This window comes from Micromys minutus, assembly GCF_963924665.1.
Source record: "Micromys minutus genome assembly, chromosome: 29".
NCBI lineage: Eukaryota > Metazoa > Chordata > Mammalia > Rodentia > Muridae > Micromys > Micromys minutus.
The window spans coordinates 1032753-1051039 of NC_137964.1; the positions used below are offsets into that span (position 1 = coordinate 1032753).

Genomic DNA, 18287 nt, shown 5'->3' on the forward strand with positions numbered 1-18287 from the left:
TGAGAAAAGCTATTTTAGGCTTTCCAGAGCAGCCCTGAGCCTCACCTCCCCCATGCAAGACCTCTCTGTGTTTGCCTGACAGGCTGCTCACTCCCACTCCTTCCTGGGAAGAACTCTGGACTCAGAGTCGCTGTTAACACTGCAGTTGGATGCTAAGTTCTGTTGCCTACCTTAAGGAGGAGTGTCAGCCACTGATTAATTTCCTTTTCTCTTGCAGGATAATTTTCACTCAGAATGATTATATAAATTGAGCTTAGTTTTCTTACCAAGTGATTTAAAACATAACTATATTTCAAAATAAAATTATATCAGAATGTTTGTTAAGTCTTTAAAGTTTTGGGGGCTTAAAAAAAAACAGAAGACATTTTTAGTTGCTTAAATATTTATTATTAATTAATCAAGGTAGGTTGATTTCAACTTTTCAGTCCACTAGCTGTTTAGTCTCTCAGCATCCTGGGACTACAGGCTCATCTCATCTCAACCTGTTAACTTGTTTTTAATGTTACTTAATTTGTGTGCCTCATGCCTTTGTTAAAGGTTGCTTTTTAAATCAAAGATTTTTCTGTACACTGCTGATGGTTTGAGATTGTGCCATTTCATGTCGGTTGTTCTGTGTGTCCACCTGACTGGGTGTTGCCTGTCTATGCATACCACAGGGCGGGCACTCTGGCTCCCAGGCTGGCTCCATGGTCCTGCCTCTTCCGCAGTCATGTGCACTTAAGAAACCACCATCTTTCTGTCATTCTGATACCTGTGGCCAGAAACCTTGCAATTGTCGTTGGTTCTTCTGTGTCTCGTGTACTTGTGACTAGACTCAAGCGCTCCTCGACATCGTCTCTGCCTCTGCTGCTTCCTGCCACTACTGCAGAGCAGCACCATGCATCTCTGGATTAACAGGGCGTGCTCTTTCCTGGGTTCCTAACCCTGCTTCCCGCCTCAGCTCAAGGCAGGTGGGTACTGAGGGAGCATTGGCAAAGGTGTCAGGATTACACTCTAGAGGCCCAGACACCTCCTGCTCTTGGCTTTGCAGCCTGTTCCCTCCCCCAACCACTTGCTCCACCTACCCAAATTCCTCTCCTGTTTCTAGACTCACACCTGCTGTCCTCCTCCGGGAGGCCACCCCTTTCCTCATATCTCCCCTCCTCTCCCTCCATGTTCTCTTTACAGTAACAGTGATCCGCACACAAGTTCTCCATACTCTTATTGTCTCCCTTGTGTTTAGAACAACAGAATTTAGCCATTTATGGGGCAAATTCTATTGGACCAAACCATTCGAAACCCATGAAGCTTGGGCTGGGCACTTACACGGTATTTGCTAGCTGAGGAAGCTTAAAGGACAGAGATTGTACAGCCAGGTCCCCATGCTTGTAATCCCAGCAGTGGGGAGACATAGGAATGGCTTCCTGGGGCTTGTGGGCAACCCAGCCATGCCTGCTGTGTGAGTTCCAGGCCACTGAGAGATTCTAGCTCAGAAATCAAGATGGACAATACATGAAAAAGGATGTCTGAGGTTCACAATTGGTCAACACACACGCAAACACACACACACACACAAACACACACACACACACACACACACACACACGCACACACGCAAACACACACGACACACTCAGGCATACTTACAAACACAACAAAACAGAAAACCTATGGAAGTTTCCAGTCAAGACGCTGATGACAAATATTAGTCCAAGCAAGTTTCTTGTCGGTTTTCTGCTTTGATACAAAGGAGAAAGTCTTCTGGCTTATCCTGGTACCTCTCAGTAGCAGGATGCAGTAGGAAGTGCCGTGGGCAGATAAACCGGCTACCACCGCACTCAGCAAACCAGCACAGTTTATTATTATTACTTCCAAGGCAGGTAACAGCAGCTGCTGCTGTTGCCAATTGTGCTCCTAATTCTAGGGCTCACTCTTTAATAAATGATAAAACTTGTTCGTGCAAATGTTGTAGCATTAATATTCTGGAGGAAACGATGCATAAATCAGTGTGGCTCCCTGCTTCATGGCCATATCAGCTTCCTATTCATCAACACATATGAAGTCATTTGTACAGAAGAGAGATGGGCGTTCACCCAACAGTGCCCTGTATACGCCGTGTTTGTGTACTGCTTATCCCCCACTCTAGAAGACAAGTTTATGGAGGTGCGGATTTTTATTCTAGTCTGTTTTCCAATTCACATCTGTATCCCCATCTCCTAGGAGTCCTAGTAGGTCTTTAATAAATATTTGTTGAGTGAAAGAATAAATAATCAAATCAATATTTAGGCTTCTCTGGAATTCTGAGGTAATTGAAAGTAGGAACACCTGTTTTTCTTTAAATGGAACAACTTCTCTGGCCTAATGGTTATTGGCATTAAGGACTGCGGGCTGATTTATGTGTGGTATTTAGAAAGCCAGAAGTAAACGTGTTCTGGATGAAGCCCAAGAGTCAGCATTCTGTCCGAAGACGCCGGTTCCTTCCTTGGAGCCCAGCTCTAATAGATGCTAGCAAGTAGAACTTCCTCCGGCGCTGGTCTTAATGCTTAGTGAGTACAGCCTGGCTTAATCCTGTGACAGGCTGCGTTCCTATTACAGAGTGTGTTCCTATTACATGCGTGGATCGGAGATTCTGATACAAAGACCTACATACACTTGGCCAGTGACAGAGAGAGAGACAGTTTGTTAGAAAGAGGAAGTCTTTCTGGAGGATGGCAATGGGCTGGTGGGTCTGGGGAAAGGTGCAGCCCAAGGAGACTCAAGAGCCTCTTCCGCTGGGGCCTTGTACACGCATATTGCAGGTTTCGTCGTCATCGCCGCTGCCACCGTTGTTGTCGTCATGCTCTGGTTATATGTGTAGCCCAAGGTTGGGAGGGGTCCCCAGTCTTTCTTTGCCAAATGGCTTATCGGATGTTAATCCCGATGCCTCTGTTCTTATATTCCTTATCTCTCCGGCCACAGCTCTCCGGACTCTGGTGGCCCTGAGAACTCCTGCCAAAGTCAAAAGTCTTCCCTGGGAACACAGAGAAAGACCTTTTAGCTTTCTGCCCTGCACTGAAGCTTCGCTAGTGAAGCAAAAGGCGTCATGGTAAAGCTGCTGGCAGCTGGATGTGGCTCTAGACAGCCAGCAGAGCCAGATTCCAGTTGGCATGTGTTTCTTCCTTTTCAAGCATCTATGATTTTAAAAAAAGAAGAACCTCACTCTCTTAAGGGCATCCTTGATGGAGTAGTAAAAAATCATTAATTGCATTAAATTTTGACTCTGATAGATGTCTTTTTAATACCCTTTGTTCAATTGTGAATTACGTAGAAAGTCCTTCAGCTGCATGCAAATATAAGATGGTTTCGAGGAGGCAGAGCCTCTCCAGTTCTCTGAGCTGGCGGCCAAGCTGGCTGCTCTTTTCTTGGCACTACGTTCTCACTTGAAGTTGTGACTGACAGACAGACCATGTTAATTCAGATTTGTGTGTTTGGCACCTTTTTTTCTCCCCCTTCCTCCTTCCCCCCCTCTTTTAGAAAATGAATAAAATAAGCCCATTTCCTTGGGAGTGGGGAGGCGTCTGACAGTATCTGTGGCTCATGATAAAAACTGAACTCATAAGTGAAAAATGAGAATTTCTGAAATCTTGCCTGTGCCACTATGAACCTGACATTTCTCATTATTTAAAGACTTGACAAGGTGGGACGGTACATTAACATGTGGTATTTCTTGCTTTGTCTAATGACATGTGTTAACATTTGGAAGACCACAAAATGCAGTGAACCAACAATGTCAAGAGTGAAGAAAATGAGCCAGTGGGTATCGGGAGGAAGGATTGTACCGTAACGGGGTCTAGACACCTCCTTGCTGGAGGCCAGGCCCAGGAATGTCTGGACACTGACCTTTGTCACTAGGTTTCCATATCAACGCCAATGCCCTTTCCCAACTACAGATCTTCAGAGAATTTGATCCTCACTTTTCCAAAGCAGCAATGTTACAGAGCCAAACTGCAAAGAGGGTGTGAGTGTCTAATGCCTTTTATTAAGATATACTGAGAAGATGCCTCTTTTCAGATTCTTTCTCTGGGGGCAGGTGATATGTTTTCTAAAGTTTTACCTTTTGTGTCATCCTTTAACAACTGTAGTGCTACTGTTTCAAAAAAGAGAATAAACAACTTGCACAGTTGCCTCTTCATATTCTAAAATGTAACTGTGCAAGTCAGTGGCTCACTTGAGGGAGACTTAAGGCTGCACCATGGTTTTCCAAAGAACGTGGAGCCAAATGTTTCCCACCCTTGTGAAGTTAGTGTTTTTATTTTGTGGACTGGAAACCCTTTTGCATAGGAGGGCCAGTGTCTCTCCCATGAACCCAGAGCTAGGGAATGGAGGAGCTGAGATCTAAGTTGGCTTTGCAAAGCCTTGCTGTCAGCAGCCATGGTATGGGAACACTTCTCCTGACACAGTCACGGTTTCCCTCTGGCCTCAGCCCCTGCTCTTTCTGGTGTAGCTGAAATGCTGGGAAGTTGCTCTCATATGCTGTTATCCTGGCCTGAGAAAATCGCTACCAGTTGGCTACCTCTTGAGCCCCAGAGCCTGTGTCACCAAATACATATCATACTCTCACAGGCAAACATCTAAGAGACAGTAAATCATAGCTGCTTTCTTTTCTTGTACCTTTTGGCTTTATATTTAATCAGAGTTGGACTCTTAGGGTTACGTGAAAGGCTCTTTGGAAGAAACATGATATAATATTTAAGAAGAATGCTGGCTGTTTCAGATAAGTTTCTTCTTATTTACTATTTGGGTTGGGTCATACCTTCTCACTACAAACTGAAGAAATGACAATTTAGCACACTTCTACCTTGAAGTATAAAGCACTGGAAAGCTAGAAGCTTATTTCAGTTTGGAGGAGCAGGGAATCGCTCTGCCCCACTGTCTCTTCTTGTTATTAATTTATATGCTGAAATAGATTATCGCAGTGCAGCATGAATGCCGTACATAAATACCCCGTTTATGTTTTCCCATCAGCTTCGGCTGTGGATTAATCTCATCGAAAGCTTGAATGGTTTCTTAGGGGGAAATATTGGAAGGGTTAGGTTCACCCCATGAGTTCCCTAAATATGCCATTAATTCACATTGATTTCAGAGAACACAGATAATCAGCTTGACTTCCCTACTGGCTGGATGCCTTAGCAAGCTGTTTGTAGTTCTGTTTGCTGGAAATCTCCGGGAGCCTCCCATGTTCCCCATTTTTACATTCAGATTCAAGTATCCAGAGGATGCTGTGGTCCAGCCATGAGGAAGTCCCAGATTTATTAGACAAACTTCTGAGCACCAAGCTTTATGGAGACTTTTTGGAGATATCTAGGAATGTTCAGTGTGAGGTATGTGTGTGTGTTAGCTGTGTGTGTATGTATATGTGTGTATATCTGTGTGTGTATGTGTGAGCTGTGTGTGTATGTATATGTCTGTGTGTCTGTGTATGTATATGTGTGTGTATCTGTGTATGTATGTATGTGTGTGTATCTGTGTGTATATGTATATGCATGTGTATCTGTGTGTATGTATGAGCTGTATGTATATGTATATGTGTGTGTATCTGTGTGTATGTATATCTGTATGTGTGAGCTGTGTGTGTATGTATCTGTGTGTGTACTGTGTGTGTATGTATATGTGTATGGGAGCTGTATATGTGTATATATGCATGTATATCTGTGTGTATGTGTGAGCTGTGTGTGTGTGTATCTGTGTGTATGTATCTGTGTATATATATGTATGTGTGTGTGTATTTGGGGGAGTTGTATATTTGTGCACATGCATCCCCACATATACATATGTAGAGACCAAAGGACATCCTTAGCTGTCATTCTCAAGAGCCCCACCTTGTTTTGTGAGACAGGGTCTCTTACTGTCCCGGAGCTCACCAGTTGGTCTAGGTTGGATGGCCAGCAAGTGCCAAGTATCCTCCTGTCTCCATGCTCTTGGTTCTTACTGTCCTGCCAGGTTCCTTTACATGGGTTCTGGGAGCCACACGGGAGTCCTCATATTTGCACAGCAGTCAATTTACTGACTAAGCGACCACCCCAACCCAACATTTCTTTTCAGAAAAAGAGGGAGTCTTAGTCTCCCATTCCAGCCCATCCTGGTTCCTGGTGGGGTTGTCTAGTGTAAAAACTGAAAATATCACGGGGGTCAGTAATGCGGGTTGACTTGCTTCTATCGCCTCCATTTCCAGGATGGAAGCACCTCGTTGTTAGTGTGCTGTGAGCATGCCAGCCGTGGAGCCAGACTGGCTGGGGACAAATCTATTCTGTCTTTGCCGGCTATGCAGAGTTCCCTTTTTATATGGCTTTTCAGATGTGAGATCTCACGTGGAACTCGGGGCCTTATACTGGCAGCTATCTCCCGAGGTACTCTCCCCTTGGCCAGCAATACAAAGCTTGACCTGCAGTCTATCCCTTCTGATTATGCCCCCTCAGAAAGTAGAGGGGGACAGAGACTGGAGAAGGGTAGACAGACTAGTTCTTTTGGTCTATGCTCTGGATCCTTACTGCCTGAGTCCCCTGACTTTGTCCCAAACCAAAGTTGGCAGACACTGCTACCCCTCCTAGGCTATTCCTTTGCTCTGGGGTGTCCCCTGGGTCTCTCTAGAGGTGTCATGAGGTTCCTGTACGACTGCTAACCTATCATAGATGGACCAGGCACAAGCAGCTGGCAAATTGTCTCTGGAGTCTGTTCCTTACTTGGAATCTAGAAGCACTGATCTGAAAACTCCTCAGTTTTGGGGTGCTAAGGAGATAGTTGGTTCAGTCAGGAGACTGTTCACCATTCGAGCAAGAAAGTCTATGTTTGGATTCTCAACGTGCATCTAAAGGGCAAGGGGCAGGGCCAGGGGCAGGGCCAGGGCCAGGGGCAGGTGCCTGTAATCACAGCACTGATTAGGCAGAGACCTGAGGATCTTTGGGGCTAATGGCTGGCCAGCCAAGCAGAATCTTGGCTACTGGTACATGGAGAGACATCATTGTCCCCCAAAAGTTATATGGGAAATGATTAAGGATGGACCTCTTCTCTCCACATGAATAAGTAGATCCTGGAGTCTCATTGGAGAGCCATTCCAGTGAGAGCCATAATTAGTGAGCTCCAGATTCAGTAAGGTACCGTGTTTGAAAATAGTAAGGTGGAGATTGGGGGAGGAAGATACTCTCTGGCTTCTCTCTCTGTGATTGAGCCTCCTGGTTCCCCTGGTGTCTACCCCTCTGGGTACTGGCCTGCCTGGGAAGTCAAGGCCTTGGCACGGGGAAGCCCTCAGCTGTGATCCCTGCTGAGCTCAGCACTAACTTCAGACCTCTGCTGTCTCTCCTGGGATGCTCCTGGCTTGTTTACAAGCCTCGTTTTCTAGGCTGTGAGTTTATTGGCTTACAGCCAGCTCCAATCCCCACTCTTAGTGGCCAGGACACTTGCTCGGCCCTGCTTGGGAGTGAAAGTGTTTGTAACCTTGTAGCTGGAACAATAGCGAGAGGCCCGGACTTTGCTCTCCGCCCCTGTGCAAGGATCTACAGAGATGGAGTAACTTTGGGACACTCCAGGATGCTAACAGAGGGCACGTGGTGAGCAAGCCTCAGCTGGTAGTTGCATCTCATTGGAAATGCTATCGGACAGCAGCTTGGAAAACAAGCCCTATTCCCCTGTTCTGTAGTCATCAGAATACATTGAGTGTTGTTTGTGTTTTAAGCCACAGTCTTGCTGTGCAGTCATGATCCACCTTCCTTGGCTTCCTTAGGGATGGGTTGCAGATGTGTGGACCCATGCTCAGCTCAGATGGTTTCTTTGGATGATGCTTGTGTTTGCACATTCAGTGGCTGCCACTTCTGGCCTTGGAGCCTCCGAGTCTCAGACTCTTCTGAGTTTTAGTTGGTAGTGGGAATAAGTCAACTGACGTAGACAGAAGTTGGATGATTGATTTTCCAGATCTGAACAATAGAGGCAAAACCGTGTGTGGGTTTGCTCCCCCAAAATATGTGTAAGTAGTTGTGATCATCTAAGAGCATAAAGCCTGGGATTAGCTATGATGTGTGACCACTTTTGTTTGTAAAGGCTTTTCCTTTAAGGTCTAGGTTAATTGTATGCATATAGTGCATCTGATTCCAGTCACCCCAGTCACCCCATTTCCTCGGTTGTCCCACTCGGCTGCCAGGTTGATCTTGGTGTGGTAATTACCTAGTCTGACCCGTCTCTCCTTCTCTTCCCTTCTGCGTTACCTTGTCCCACAAAGGCATGTGCATGGTGACCACAGAAAGAACATCCAAATTGCCTTGTCCTTGGGCATAGCGAAGACTTTTGTCCCCAAACATCAGGGGCCACCTACATTAATCGCAGTGTGACCTTGCATATCTGTGCACTTAATCAGAATTATTTAGTAATATGTTTAGATTTTACCTCCAGAGCATGTTTGAAATGCTTAATTGTTTTCTTTTTAAAAAGGTGAATATTACCGTTGTGAGGAATGTATATTATTTGGTGAGATTAAACTCCTGGCCTCCCTGTGTGCACATAACAAATTTCTGGCAGCAGAGCCAGGGAAGGCTGCTTCCCCCAGCATCGGTCAGGAGAGGACCTTCTACCCACGCACGCCAGCCTACTTCATAGGTGATACATTAGCCCCTGTGCTTTTGTTTCTCCCTGGAATTTAAAAAAATTAGAATTTTCAGTGAGTGGTAAATTCATAAGCCTGGGGCACAGAAATGTTGGGGTTTGCTATAGAGGAAGTTTTGAAAGGAAGATTAGTGGTTTAAATGGAAGTGTTGGTTGTCCTGGGAATTTTGCTGTGGCAGAAATGGAGTTCAGTAACAAAGGTCCTGCTCACTCTGATTGCCCATTCATGGGGTCCTCTCTGCCAGGCCCCACTGGCTGATGAGCTGATTACAGGCGCTTGACAAACTTTATGGCACTTTAGCAGAACATGTGAGGCTGTCTGCCTGGGACTCCCATTGTTCGTGGCATGGTTGCTTCTTTTGCTAAGTGGAAGTTGACTGTCATTCTTCATTAATTATCTCCTTCAAATGGAGGCGTGGAGCCAGGGGATGGCCCAGTGTGTAAAGTGCTTGCTGCACACAGGGCTGGAATATGATCCCCAGCATCCACATAAAAGCTGGGTATAGTGGTGCACGTGTGACCCCAGTGCTCGGGAAGGGAGAGACAAGGGTCCCTGGAGCTCACTGGCCATGCCTTCTAGCCTAATCAGCAAGATTCTTTCCTCCTGCCCCAGTAAGATGAAAGGTTCACGAAGTGGCTGTGGGTAAAAAGCACATGTCTTAAAAGCCTAATGACCTGTGTTTACCCCTCCCCCAGGCCACACACACTCACACCCACACACGCCCACACACACCCACACACACCCACTCATACCCACACATACCCCCCCACACACCCACACACACCCACACATACCCACACACACCCACACATACCCACTCACACCCACATACACACACACACACACTCACACCCACACATCCTCCCCACACACACCCACTCATACACACATCCCCACTCACAACCACACACATCCACTCATACCCACACATACCCCCACACACCCACTCACACACACACCCACACACACCCACACATACCCACTCATACCCACATACACACACACACACACACACACACACACACACACACACACACATACACACACACATGCTGGACACGTGCTGTTATTGGTACACAGTGGTTGCTTCGTATCTGTTCTACCCTTAAAGGTTTCTGATCGTGTCCACATTTTCCATAATGGAGTACATAATTAAAACACCCAGGACAAGGCTCGGCCTTGGTTTCTTGTACCTGTCTTCTCCCATGGCAACAGTTTCTACGCTGTCATATGAGCTGTAGTCATGTTCTAGATGGGAAGATTATCTTTGCATTGGACAGGTAAAGTTAAATCCATTTACATTTATCTAAGAACCTTAAAAGTCCATTTGGGGAAGTGACTTGGACATTATAAAATTATGATGTTGATTTGAGAGAACACCGAGTCTGGTCCTTTCCCTTGAGCGGACCTTAAATCTGTGTGATCCAGACAAATGTGACTGTGTTTCATCAATGATTTACGTTCTACTTAAAAGTATGTGAAAATGGAAATGTCTTGCTTTCCCATGGTTATTCATTACAGGGACTCAGCAAGTTCCCTGCTGGAATCCAGAAGTTCTCACACACTCAACACACTTTCCTGGGGGAGTCCAGTCTGGTGGTTGTAATGTGGGATGTTTCATCTCCCCAAAGAGCAGCCAATGGCCCCTCTCCCCAGGTCAGAGTCTTGTGAGCACCTCATAGGCTATTCATCTGTTTTCTTTTCCTACTGTGATTTTGCAGGCATGTTTTCCTGCCCATGTAAAGTACAAACATATCACACGTTTTTGTGGGGATCTGTGCACCCCTGCATAAAGATTCATTTTTTTCTGCTAGCTTCTCCTGAGGAGATGATAAACATCCATCCACCATAGATTAGTGTGGCGGTTTGAATAGTTATAACCCCAAACACATTCAAGGGTCTGAGTGATTGGCCCATAGGGAGTGGCACTACTAGGGGTTGTGGCTTTGTTGGAGTGGGTGTGGCTTTGTTGGAGGAAGTGTGTCACTGTGGAGGCGGGCTTTGAGGTCTCACATGCTTAAGCTAGGCCTAGGGTGGCATTTACTTCTGCTGCCTGTTGATGGATATGTAGAACTCTTGCTCCTTCTCCAGCACCTTCCTGCCTGAATGCTGCTATGCTTCTCTCCATAATAATGGACAAAACATCAGAAGTGGAAACCAGCTCCCATTAAATGTTTTTCTTTATAACAGTGTGGTCCTGGTGCCTCTTCAGAGGAATGAAACCCTAACTAAGACGGTAGAGCACCAACGATATATCAGAGTTCCCTTTCCACAGTGAGTTTATTGGGCCTTCAAGAGCACGGGTAACCTCAATAAATGCATTCCGTCATGGATGATAACCTCATGGAAGCTGCCTGCATCTAGGTGTCACCTGTTTGTGTGCAGCTCCATTTCAACGTTCTCTAGCATGTCCTACAAGTACTTGCATTTGTGGGAAACAACCAGCCACCTCTGTCTGGTCCCTTCATTTAGTTGCTATAGCTGCAGGGCCACAGTGTTCTAACACAGTGGTGGAGTGGACATTTTATATTTTCTGTAGGAAAGCCCCACTGGAGGGATAACTAAATCGCCATGCTGGCTATTTAAAATATTTGTGGTGATAATTTACATTTAGACAATTAAAATTCCAGGGCTTTGGCAATGTGTGCTTCCTCTTCTTGAAATGCATGGCTAACTACCATTCTATGGCCAGAAGATATTTTCTTGCCAAGTATATAAAGATATTCCTTATGAGGGATTTTCTTACTTGATCTCAGTATCCAGCATAGTAATTTGTTCACAGTAGATGTGTGCGTGTGGCTACCTGTGCAGGAGAATCGAACCGTAGTGTCATTTAAATTCCAAACCATCGTGTAATATTTTAAAATTGATGATGTTCTGTCAGGTGTAGTCACAAATTCACATTCTTGAGCTTGTATCTTAAAGCTTTTTTCTTTCAAAAAGATCTATTTTTTATGAGGCATGCGTGTAGGACACTGGAACCCTATGAAGTGGCATTTCTTTTTCTATTGTTAAAGAGAGAGCAAATGGCAGGCCATTAATAAAGCCTGCGGCTCAGTGAACCCCAAGGCATCAGAGTTATATCTATTGCAATTCAGCTTTATTACACTGTTTGGGTCATAGGAGTGGATGATTTGGGCTGAAGTACATAGCAGAAAGGGAAATTGGACACACAGTTGACAATCAGGACCTGAGGATTCACTTTAAAAGCAGCTCAGAGCAGAAGCATGTGGGACTCTCCCAATAGGACCTGGATTAGTGGCTCCTGCTGACACGGAGTGGCATATTTCATTATAACACCTTACTGTTGGCTGTTCATATTCCTACATGAGATCCAGAGCAGACACACTGCAGGAAAAGTGACAATGTCTTATTCTCTTTGCATTCCCAACGCTGATGCAGGGTCTATCTTATAGGATAAATGCACATTTGTGTGTTTGTTTATTTGTGGTGCCAGGGACTAAAGGCAGAACTGGCAGATGAAAGCACTCAACCACTGAGCCACACCCCAGCCCCTCACTGGGGGATTCTAGGCAGGGGCTCTACCACTGAGCCACACCCCAGCCCCTCACTGGGGGATTCTAGGCAGGGGCTCTACCACTGAGCCACACCCCAGCCCCTCACTGGGGGATTCTAGGCAGGGGCTCTACCACTGAGCCACACCAGCCCCTCACTGGGGATTCTAGGCAGGGGCTCTACCACTGAGCCACACCCCAGCCCCTCACTGTGGATCCTAGGCAGGGGCTCTACCACTGAGCCACACCCCAGCCCCTCACTGGGGATTCTAGGCAGGGGCTCTACCACTGAGCCATGTCTACAGCCATGGTCTACAGACAGATAAAAGCTTGTTGAACTATATCTTCATTAATTCCTGTATAAGCCCCTTGTCTCCCATTCTCATGGCCAGCCTCCCACTGAACTCTCCTTACCTTTCCTTTCCATCTCTTCCACTATAACGTGATATCCAGGTTGTGCTTAGTTGGTTGATGTATTTTATTCAACATCTACTTTGTTCTGCATCACTTTTGGTGCTAGGAATTCAGAAATGTAAGGCAGGAGAAATTACAAGGTAACCCATAAATGCTTTAATTTTACTGTGATGTGAGTGAAATGAATATATAGTTTGTATGACAGGTCAGCAGGAGGGGCTGCAGGAGTCATCCCGTGTCTTAGGTATGGTTTCTATATCTGTGATAAAACGCCATGACCAAAGCAACTTGGGGAGGAAAGGGTTTAGTCAGCCTCCTGGTTAGGACCATAGTCCATTACCAGGGGATGGCAGGGCAGGAACTCAAGGCAGGAGGGAACCTGGAGGCAGGAACTGAAGCAGAGGCCATGGAGGAACACTGCTCACTGGCTAGCCCCTCCTGGCTTTCTCAGTCTGCTTTCCTATACATCCAGGCCCTCCTGCCTGGAGATGGTGGCACCTACAGGGAGCTGGGCTTCCCACGTCAACTGTTAATCAAGAAAGTGTCACACAGGCTTATACACATCCAATCTGATAGAGGGGCTTCAGCTGAAGCACCTCTTCACAGATAACTTTAGCTCTGTTAACTTAACAACAGCAACAACAACCACAATCACAACTACCACCTACCGGATGAGAAAGGGTTAGGGTTAGGGTTAGGGTTAGGGTTAGGGTTAGGGTTAGGGTTAGGGTTAGGGTTAGGGTTGGGTTAGGGTTAGGGTTAGGGTTAGGGTTAGGGTTAGGGTTAGGGTTAGGGTTAGGGTTAGGGTTGGGTTAGGGTTAGGGTTAGGGTTAGTGTTAGTAGGCACATGAGAGAAGTGCCTGTTGTAGGAGTGTGCGAAGCGCCTGTGGTAGGAGTGTGCGAAGGCTGTGACAGCTTTCCTGTGGTAGGAGTGTGCGAAGGCTGTGACAGCTGTGCCCTGGACCTTGTGAGATCTTAGCCAGTGAATCACAAGCCCCTTCTCGTTTATTTTACTGATGAGGAAACTAGCCTATGTGTTCTCACCAAGATTGTAGATCTAATTAGTGATGGCACTTGAGCTAGTCATCAAATGTGCTGTATCTGTGCAACATCGTAAGTTATATGGATAATCCTCTGAGTTGTCACAAGTGAGCATGTTCACATGCTTGTCACATCAGAAGACCTGGGAGTCTACTTCTCCACTGAGTTCCCCAACGCTCTCTGCCCCCCCCCCCCCATGTGTGTGTGTGAGAGAGAGAGTGATGAAAACTAGATTGTGAGTCTTGTCATTCCTTTATTATAGTCCCTTCTCAAAACAGAATTATCTGTATGTTATGTGGAGAAATATGGCTTTTATAAACTTGAATTTTACTTTGAAAGCGGATTTTTCATTAGAAACCAGCAGCTAGGAGGGTGGGAAAGGGTTCTGTGGATAAAGGGCTCCTCCGTGCACAGATGTGCAGATGAGTTGAATCCTCAGGCCCCGCATTAACCCCGGGCAGCAGTGGCACCTGCCTTTAGTCCCAGCACACACTGCAGGGAGACTGGAGGTCTGCATGGAGCACAGGTGTTTGCTTAGCAGAGCCACTGAATTCTGCGTTCACAGAAGAGATGGAGCCTCAGTGAACAAGGTGGAGAGCCACCGAGGACGACCACATCCAATGTGTACCTCATACACCTTCATGCATGCCCGCACGACACGGGAACACACGTACACAGGCATGCATATTAAACATGAAAATAAAAACAGTGAGTCCAGGTGTGGTGGGACACGCCTTTAATCTCGGCACTCAGAGAGCAGAGGCTGGTGGTCTCTGTGAGTTAGAGGGCCTCCTGGTCTACAGAGTGAGCCCAGGACAGCCAGGGCTGTTGTAACACAGAAGACCTTGTCTCAAAAAACCACAAAAACCACAATGAACAAAAACAAAATAAAATGAAAAAAGCAAAATGACATTAAGAACAAAACAAAACAATGAACTCAGTGCCTTGAAGGATCCAGAATATTGTGGTGTACTCCGGTCTGGTCTGAGTTCTAAATAGAAAGGGCTAATATACACGTCTGGTGCTTTCTGGACCGTTTAGCATTTCGGAGAATCTCCCAGGCTGTTGCTTTTTCCTGATGTATCAGCGATTATTTGTGCTGTATAGCTTCATATATGCTGTTGAAAATCAGACCAGTTTATGTAATTGATTCATTGTTTAGGTGGATTTATTGGTTGGATCAGGTTATTTCCATCTCGGCGTCATTAAGTGTTCTTTGTTCTTTCTGTCTCCTTTTACTATCACAGACGATGTTGCGCCCTATTTCAAAACGGAGCCAGGCCCGCCGCAGATCCACCTGGAAGGGAACCGCCTTGTGCTCACCTGCCTGGCCGAGGGGAGCTGGCCTCTGGAATTCAAGTGGATGCGCAATGGCAGTGAGCTCACCGCCTACAGCAGCGAATATAAGTAATTGCTGGCTTAAATAATAAGATTGTGAGGTTACAGCTGAAGCCCTGGCCCTGTGGGACCTGGTGACACAAGCTGGGTCGAGTCCCACTGCACTGAGGGTGAAAGGGCCTCTGTGTGTGGTTACAGGGGCTTGTTCTAGAAGGCCTGTTCACCCTGGAGTCTACCATTCTGCTTGGGAGAGAATAGAAACCCTCTAGTGACACAGACACATAGATAGGAATCCACAAAGTACTTTCACGTGATGATAAATTTGCTATTTTTAGTGACAACCTCACCTACAAGGTTTGTTTGTATCCAACTGGTCCAAGCATTCCATGTAGGTGTGCAGGTTAAGAGCTTCCAGAAGTCATGCTGTTAAAATCCTTTCTAGCTTCCTTTCCAACTCCTCTGGGAAAGGGGGCACCGTGGGACGAGAGTCTGGGTGAGCAGGGCCTCATTATTCAGCAGGAAGCCCAGTGATGAAGAGAACCTACTGTGTGCTGACCATCACACCTGGTACAGTCTGAGCCCCGTGTGGAGAGGGTCAGCGAAAGTCCAAGCTACGTTTACACTGTAGCCGTGCCCAGGAAGCAGCCCTGGCTCTGCCTTCCTGCCTCGGGTCTTTGTATTTAAAAAAGAAAGTTAAAGTGTATTAGATTATTAAAGTTAATGTACAAGCAGAAATCACTGTGGCATTTTTCTAGGTACATGTCATCGTATATTGTTCTAGCGGACAGCTTTCCTGTCTGTCAGTCAGTCCTTCTGTTCCCTTTGTGCCTACAGTTCTATCTTCTTTTATGTAGCTTTTTCCCCCTCTAGTGATTCTCTTCCTAGTTCTGTGACCTATACAGTTAGAACACATGTGCACACACATGTGCATGCGCACACGCGCACGCGCACACACACACACGCACACACACACACGCACACACACACGCACACGCGCACGCGCACACACACACACACACACACGCACACACACACGCACACGCGCACGCGCACACACACACACGCACACACACACACGCACACACACACGCACACGCGCACGCGCACACACACACACACACACACACGCACACACACACACACGCACACACACACACACGCACACACACACACACACACACACGCACGCACATGCACCCTTAAGCCTAAGTTTTACATGTGAGAGAAAATATATTACTTGTCTTCCTTAGTCTGGCTTATTTTGCTTCATTGACTCAATGATTTCAAATTCCATCCATTTTGTGCAAATGTCAAACTGTCCTTTTTCCTTATGTTTGGAAACATTCCATTGAGTATATGTGTCATGCTCATGGTAGCTGTTCATCTGCTGTCAGACATCTTACCTGGTCTGCTTTCACAGCTCCTGTGAGTACGGCAGGGAGGCTGTGCAGTCTTCTCTGTGGATGCTGTAGTACGGCTTTGCAGGAGAAACTGAGAGTGGTCTACCTGGGTCCTGCTCTTGGTCTAATTTTAGCACCTCTTGAGAGTGATTTTTCATAGTGTTGAATAACGTGCTGTTCTCCTGGAGGAAGTACAGTTTTGCCTTTCTGTGCATCCTCACTAGAATTTGTTGTTGGGTTGTGTTTGTTTCTTTGTTCTTTCTTGCTTATGGCTACTCTAGGGTAAAGGGGAGTCTCATGGAGGCTTTTATTTGCATTTCCCTAAAGGCAAAAGATGATGAATACTTTTCAAGCATTTATCGGCCATTTGTATTTCTTCCTTTTGAGAACCGTCTAGTCAGCTCACCAGCCTACTTATTGATTGGGTGCTTTTTAATGTTTAATGATCGCAGTTTTTTTATATTCCTTGATATTAATTCCCTATGTGCTCTGTGGTTGGCAAGGAGCCTTTTCCTGTTCTGTCAGCTCTCTTCATGCCGGTGAATGTTTCCTTTGCTGCGCAGAGCTTCTTAATTGCATGTAATCCCTCATGTCAGCTCCTGGACTTATTTCCTGTGCTGCCGAGTCTTGTTTGCAAAGTCCTTGGCTGGTGCTCATGCCTTCAAGTGTTTTCTCTGTGACTTTGCTGGCAGTTTTGGACTCTTGGTCTTATAGAAAAGTCTTTGATCCATTTTGAATTGTGCGTGTGCGTGTGTGTGTGCGTGTGCGTGTGCGTGTGTGTGTGCGTGTGTGTGTGCGTGTGTGTGTGCGTGTGTGTATGCGTGTGTGTGTGTGTGTGTGTGTGTGTGTGTGTGTGCATGTGTGTGTGTGTGTGTGTGCGCGCGCGAGCTTGTGCGCGCACGCACTCAAGCAGAGTGAGAGATATGGATTTACTTCCATCAATTTCCCAAGCACCGTGCTGTAGTTTTTCAAATGTTCAAATCTTTCCAAAAATTAGATTTGGTTTCTGTGTTGTATTGAACTGCGTATCTGCCTTGTGCCATAACCCCGTCATCTCTGTCACTTTGGTCTTCAGTGCCATTTGAGTATGGCTTTGTGTCCTTAAGTCATTTGTGCATCAGTGCTCATTTTGGGATCTGTTCTTCTCCTTGGTCTGTGAAGACGTCATTGGGACTTTGATGGGAACCGACTCTGTGGCCGTCTTCATGTGAGAGCCCTGATCCCGATACTAATTCTTCCTATCCATAGATATGAAGGGTCTTTCTGTTTCTAAAGCCATCTTTGATTTCTTTCTTCAGTGTTTTCAATTCCCACTGTAGAGACCTTTCACTTTCTTGCTTATATTTACTGATGATTTTTTTAAAATCTATTATAAATAGTTTTTTTTTTTTTTTTGCTCTGCCTGATTTTTTTCTTTTTGTGGCAAGTTTGCTATTGATATATAAAAAAACCTATTGATTGACTGGTGGTTTAATCTCTGGGAGCTTCGGGGGTCTGGCTGGTTGATATTGTTGTTCTTCTATGGAGTTATAAACCCCTTCAGCTCCTTCAGTGCTTGCCTTAACTTCTCCATTGGGGTCCCTGTACTCAGTCCAGTGTTTGGGTGGGCAGGTGGGGGGAACACCCTCATAGAGGCAGGAGGAGGGCGGAGGGGATAAGGGTTAGGGGGTTTGTGGAGGGAAAACTGGGAAGGGGATAACATTTGAAATGTAAATAAATTCTCTACTCAAAGGACAAACATGTGGAGAAAAAAATTAGGGAAAAGGTACCCTTCACAATAGCCACAAACAATATGAAACACCTTGGTGTGACTCTAACTAAGCAAGTGAAGGACCTGTATGACAAGAACTTCAAATCTCTAAAGAAGGAAATCGAGGAAGATCTCAGAAAATGGATCGATCTCCCATGCTCATGGATTGGAAAGATCAACATTGTAAAAATGCCCATCTTACCAAAAGCAATCTACAGACT

The 18287-nt window shown here is 45.9% G+C and overlaps 1 protein-coding gene across 1 annotated transcript in view; it reads left to right on the forward strand.

The window, feature by feature from the left end:
* SDK1 (sidekick cell adhesion molecule 1) overlaps nt 1-18287 on the forward strand; it is a gene marked incomplete at both ends in the record, with an annotated part of 923105 nt that overhangs the window by 314910 nt on the left and 589908 nt on the right. Inside the window, one exon of the mRNA XM_080940510.1 lies at nt 14826-14985. Coding sequence (XP_080796636.1) covers nt 14826-14985 — 160 coding nt within the window. The remainder of the gene's footprint in view (nt 1-14825; nt 14986-18287) is intronic.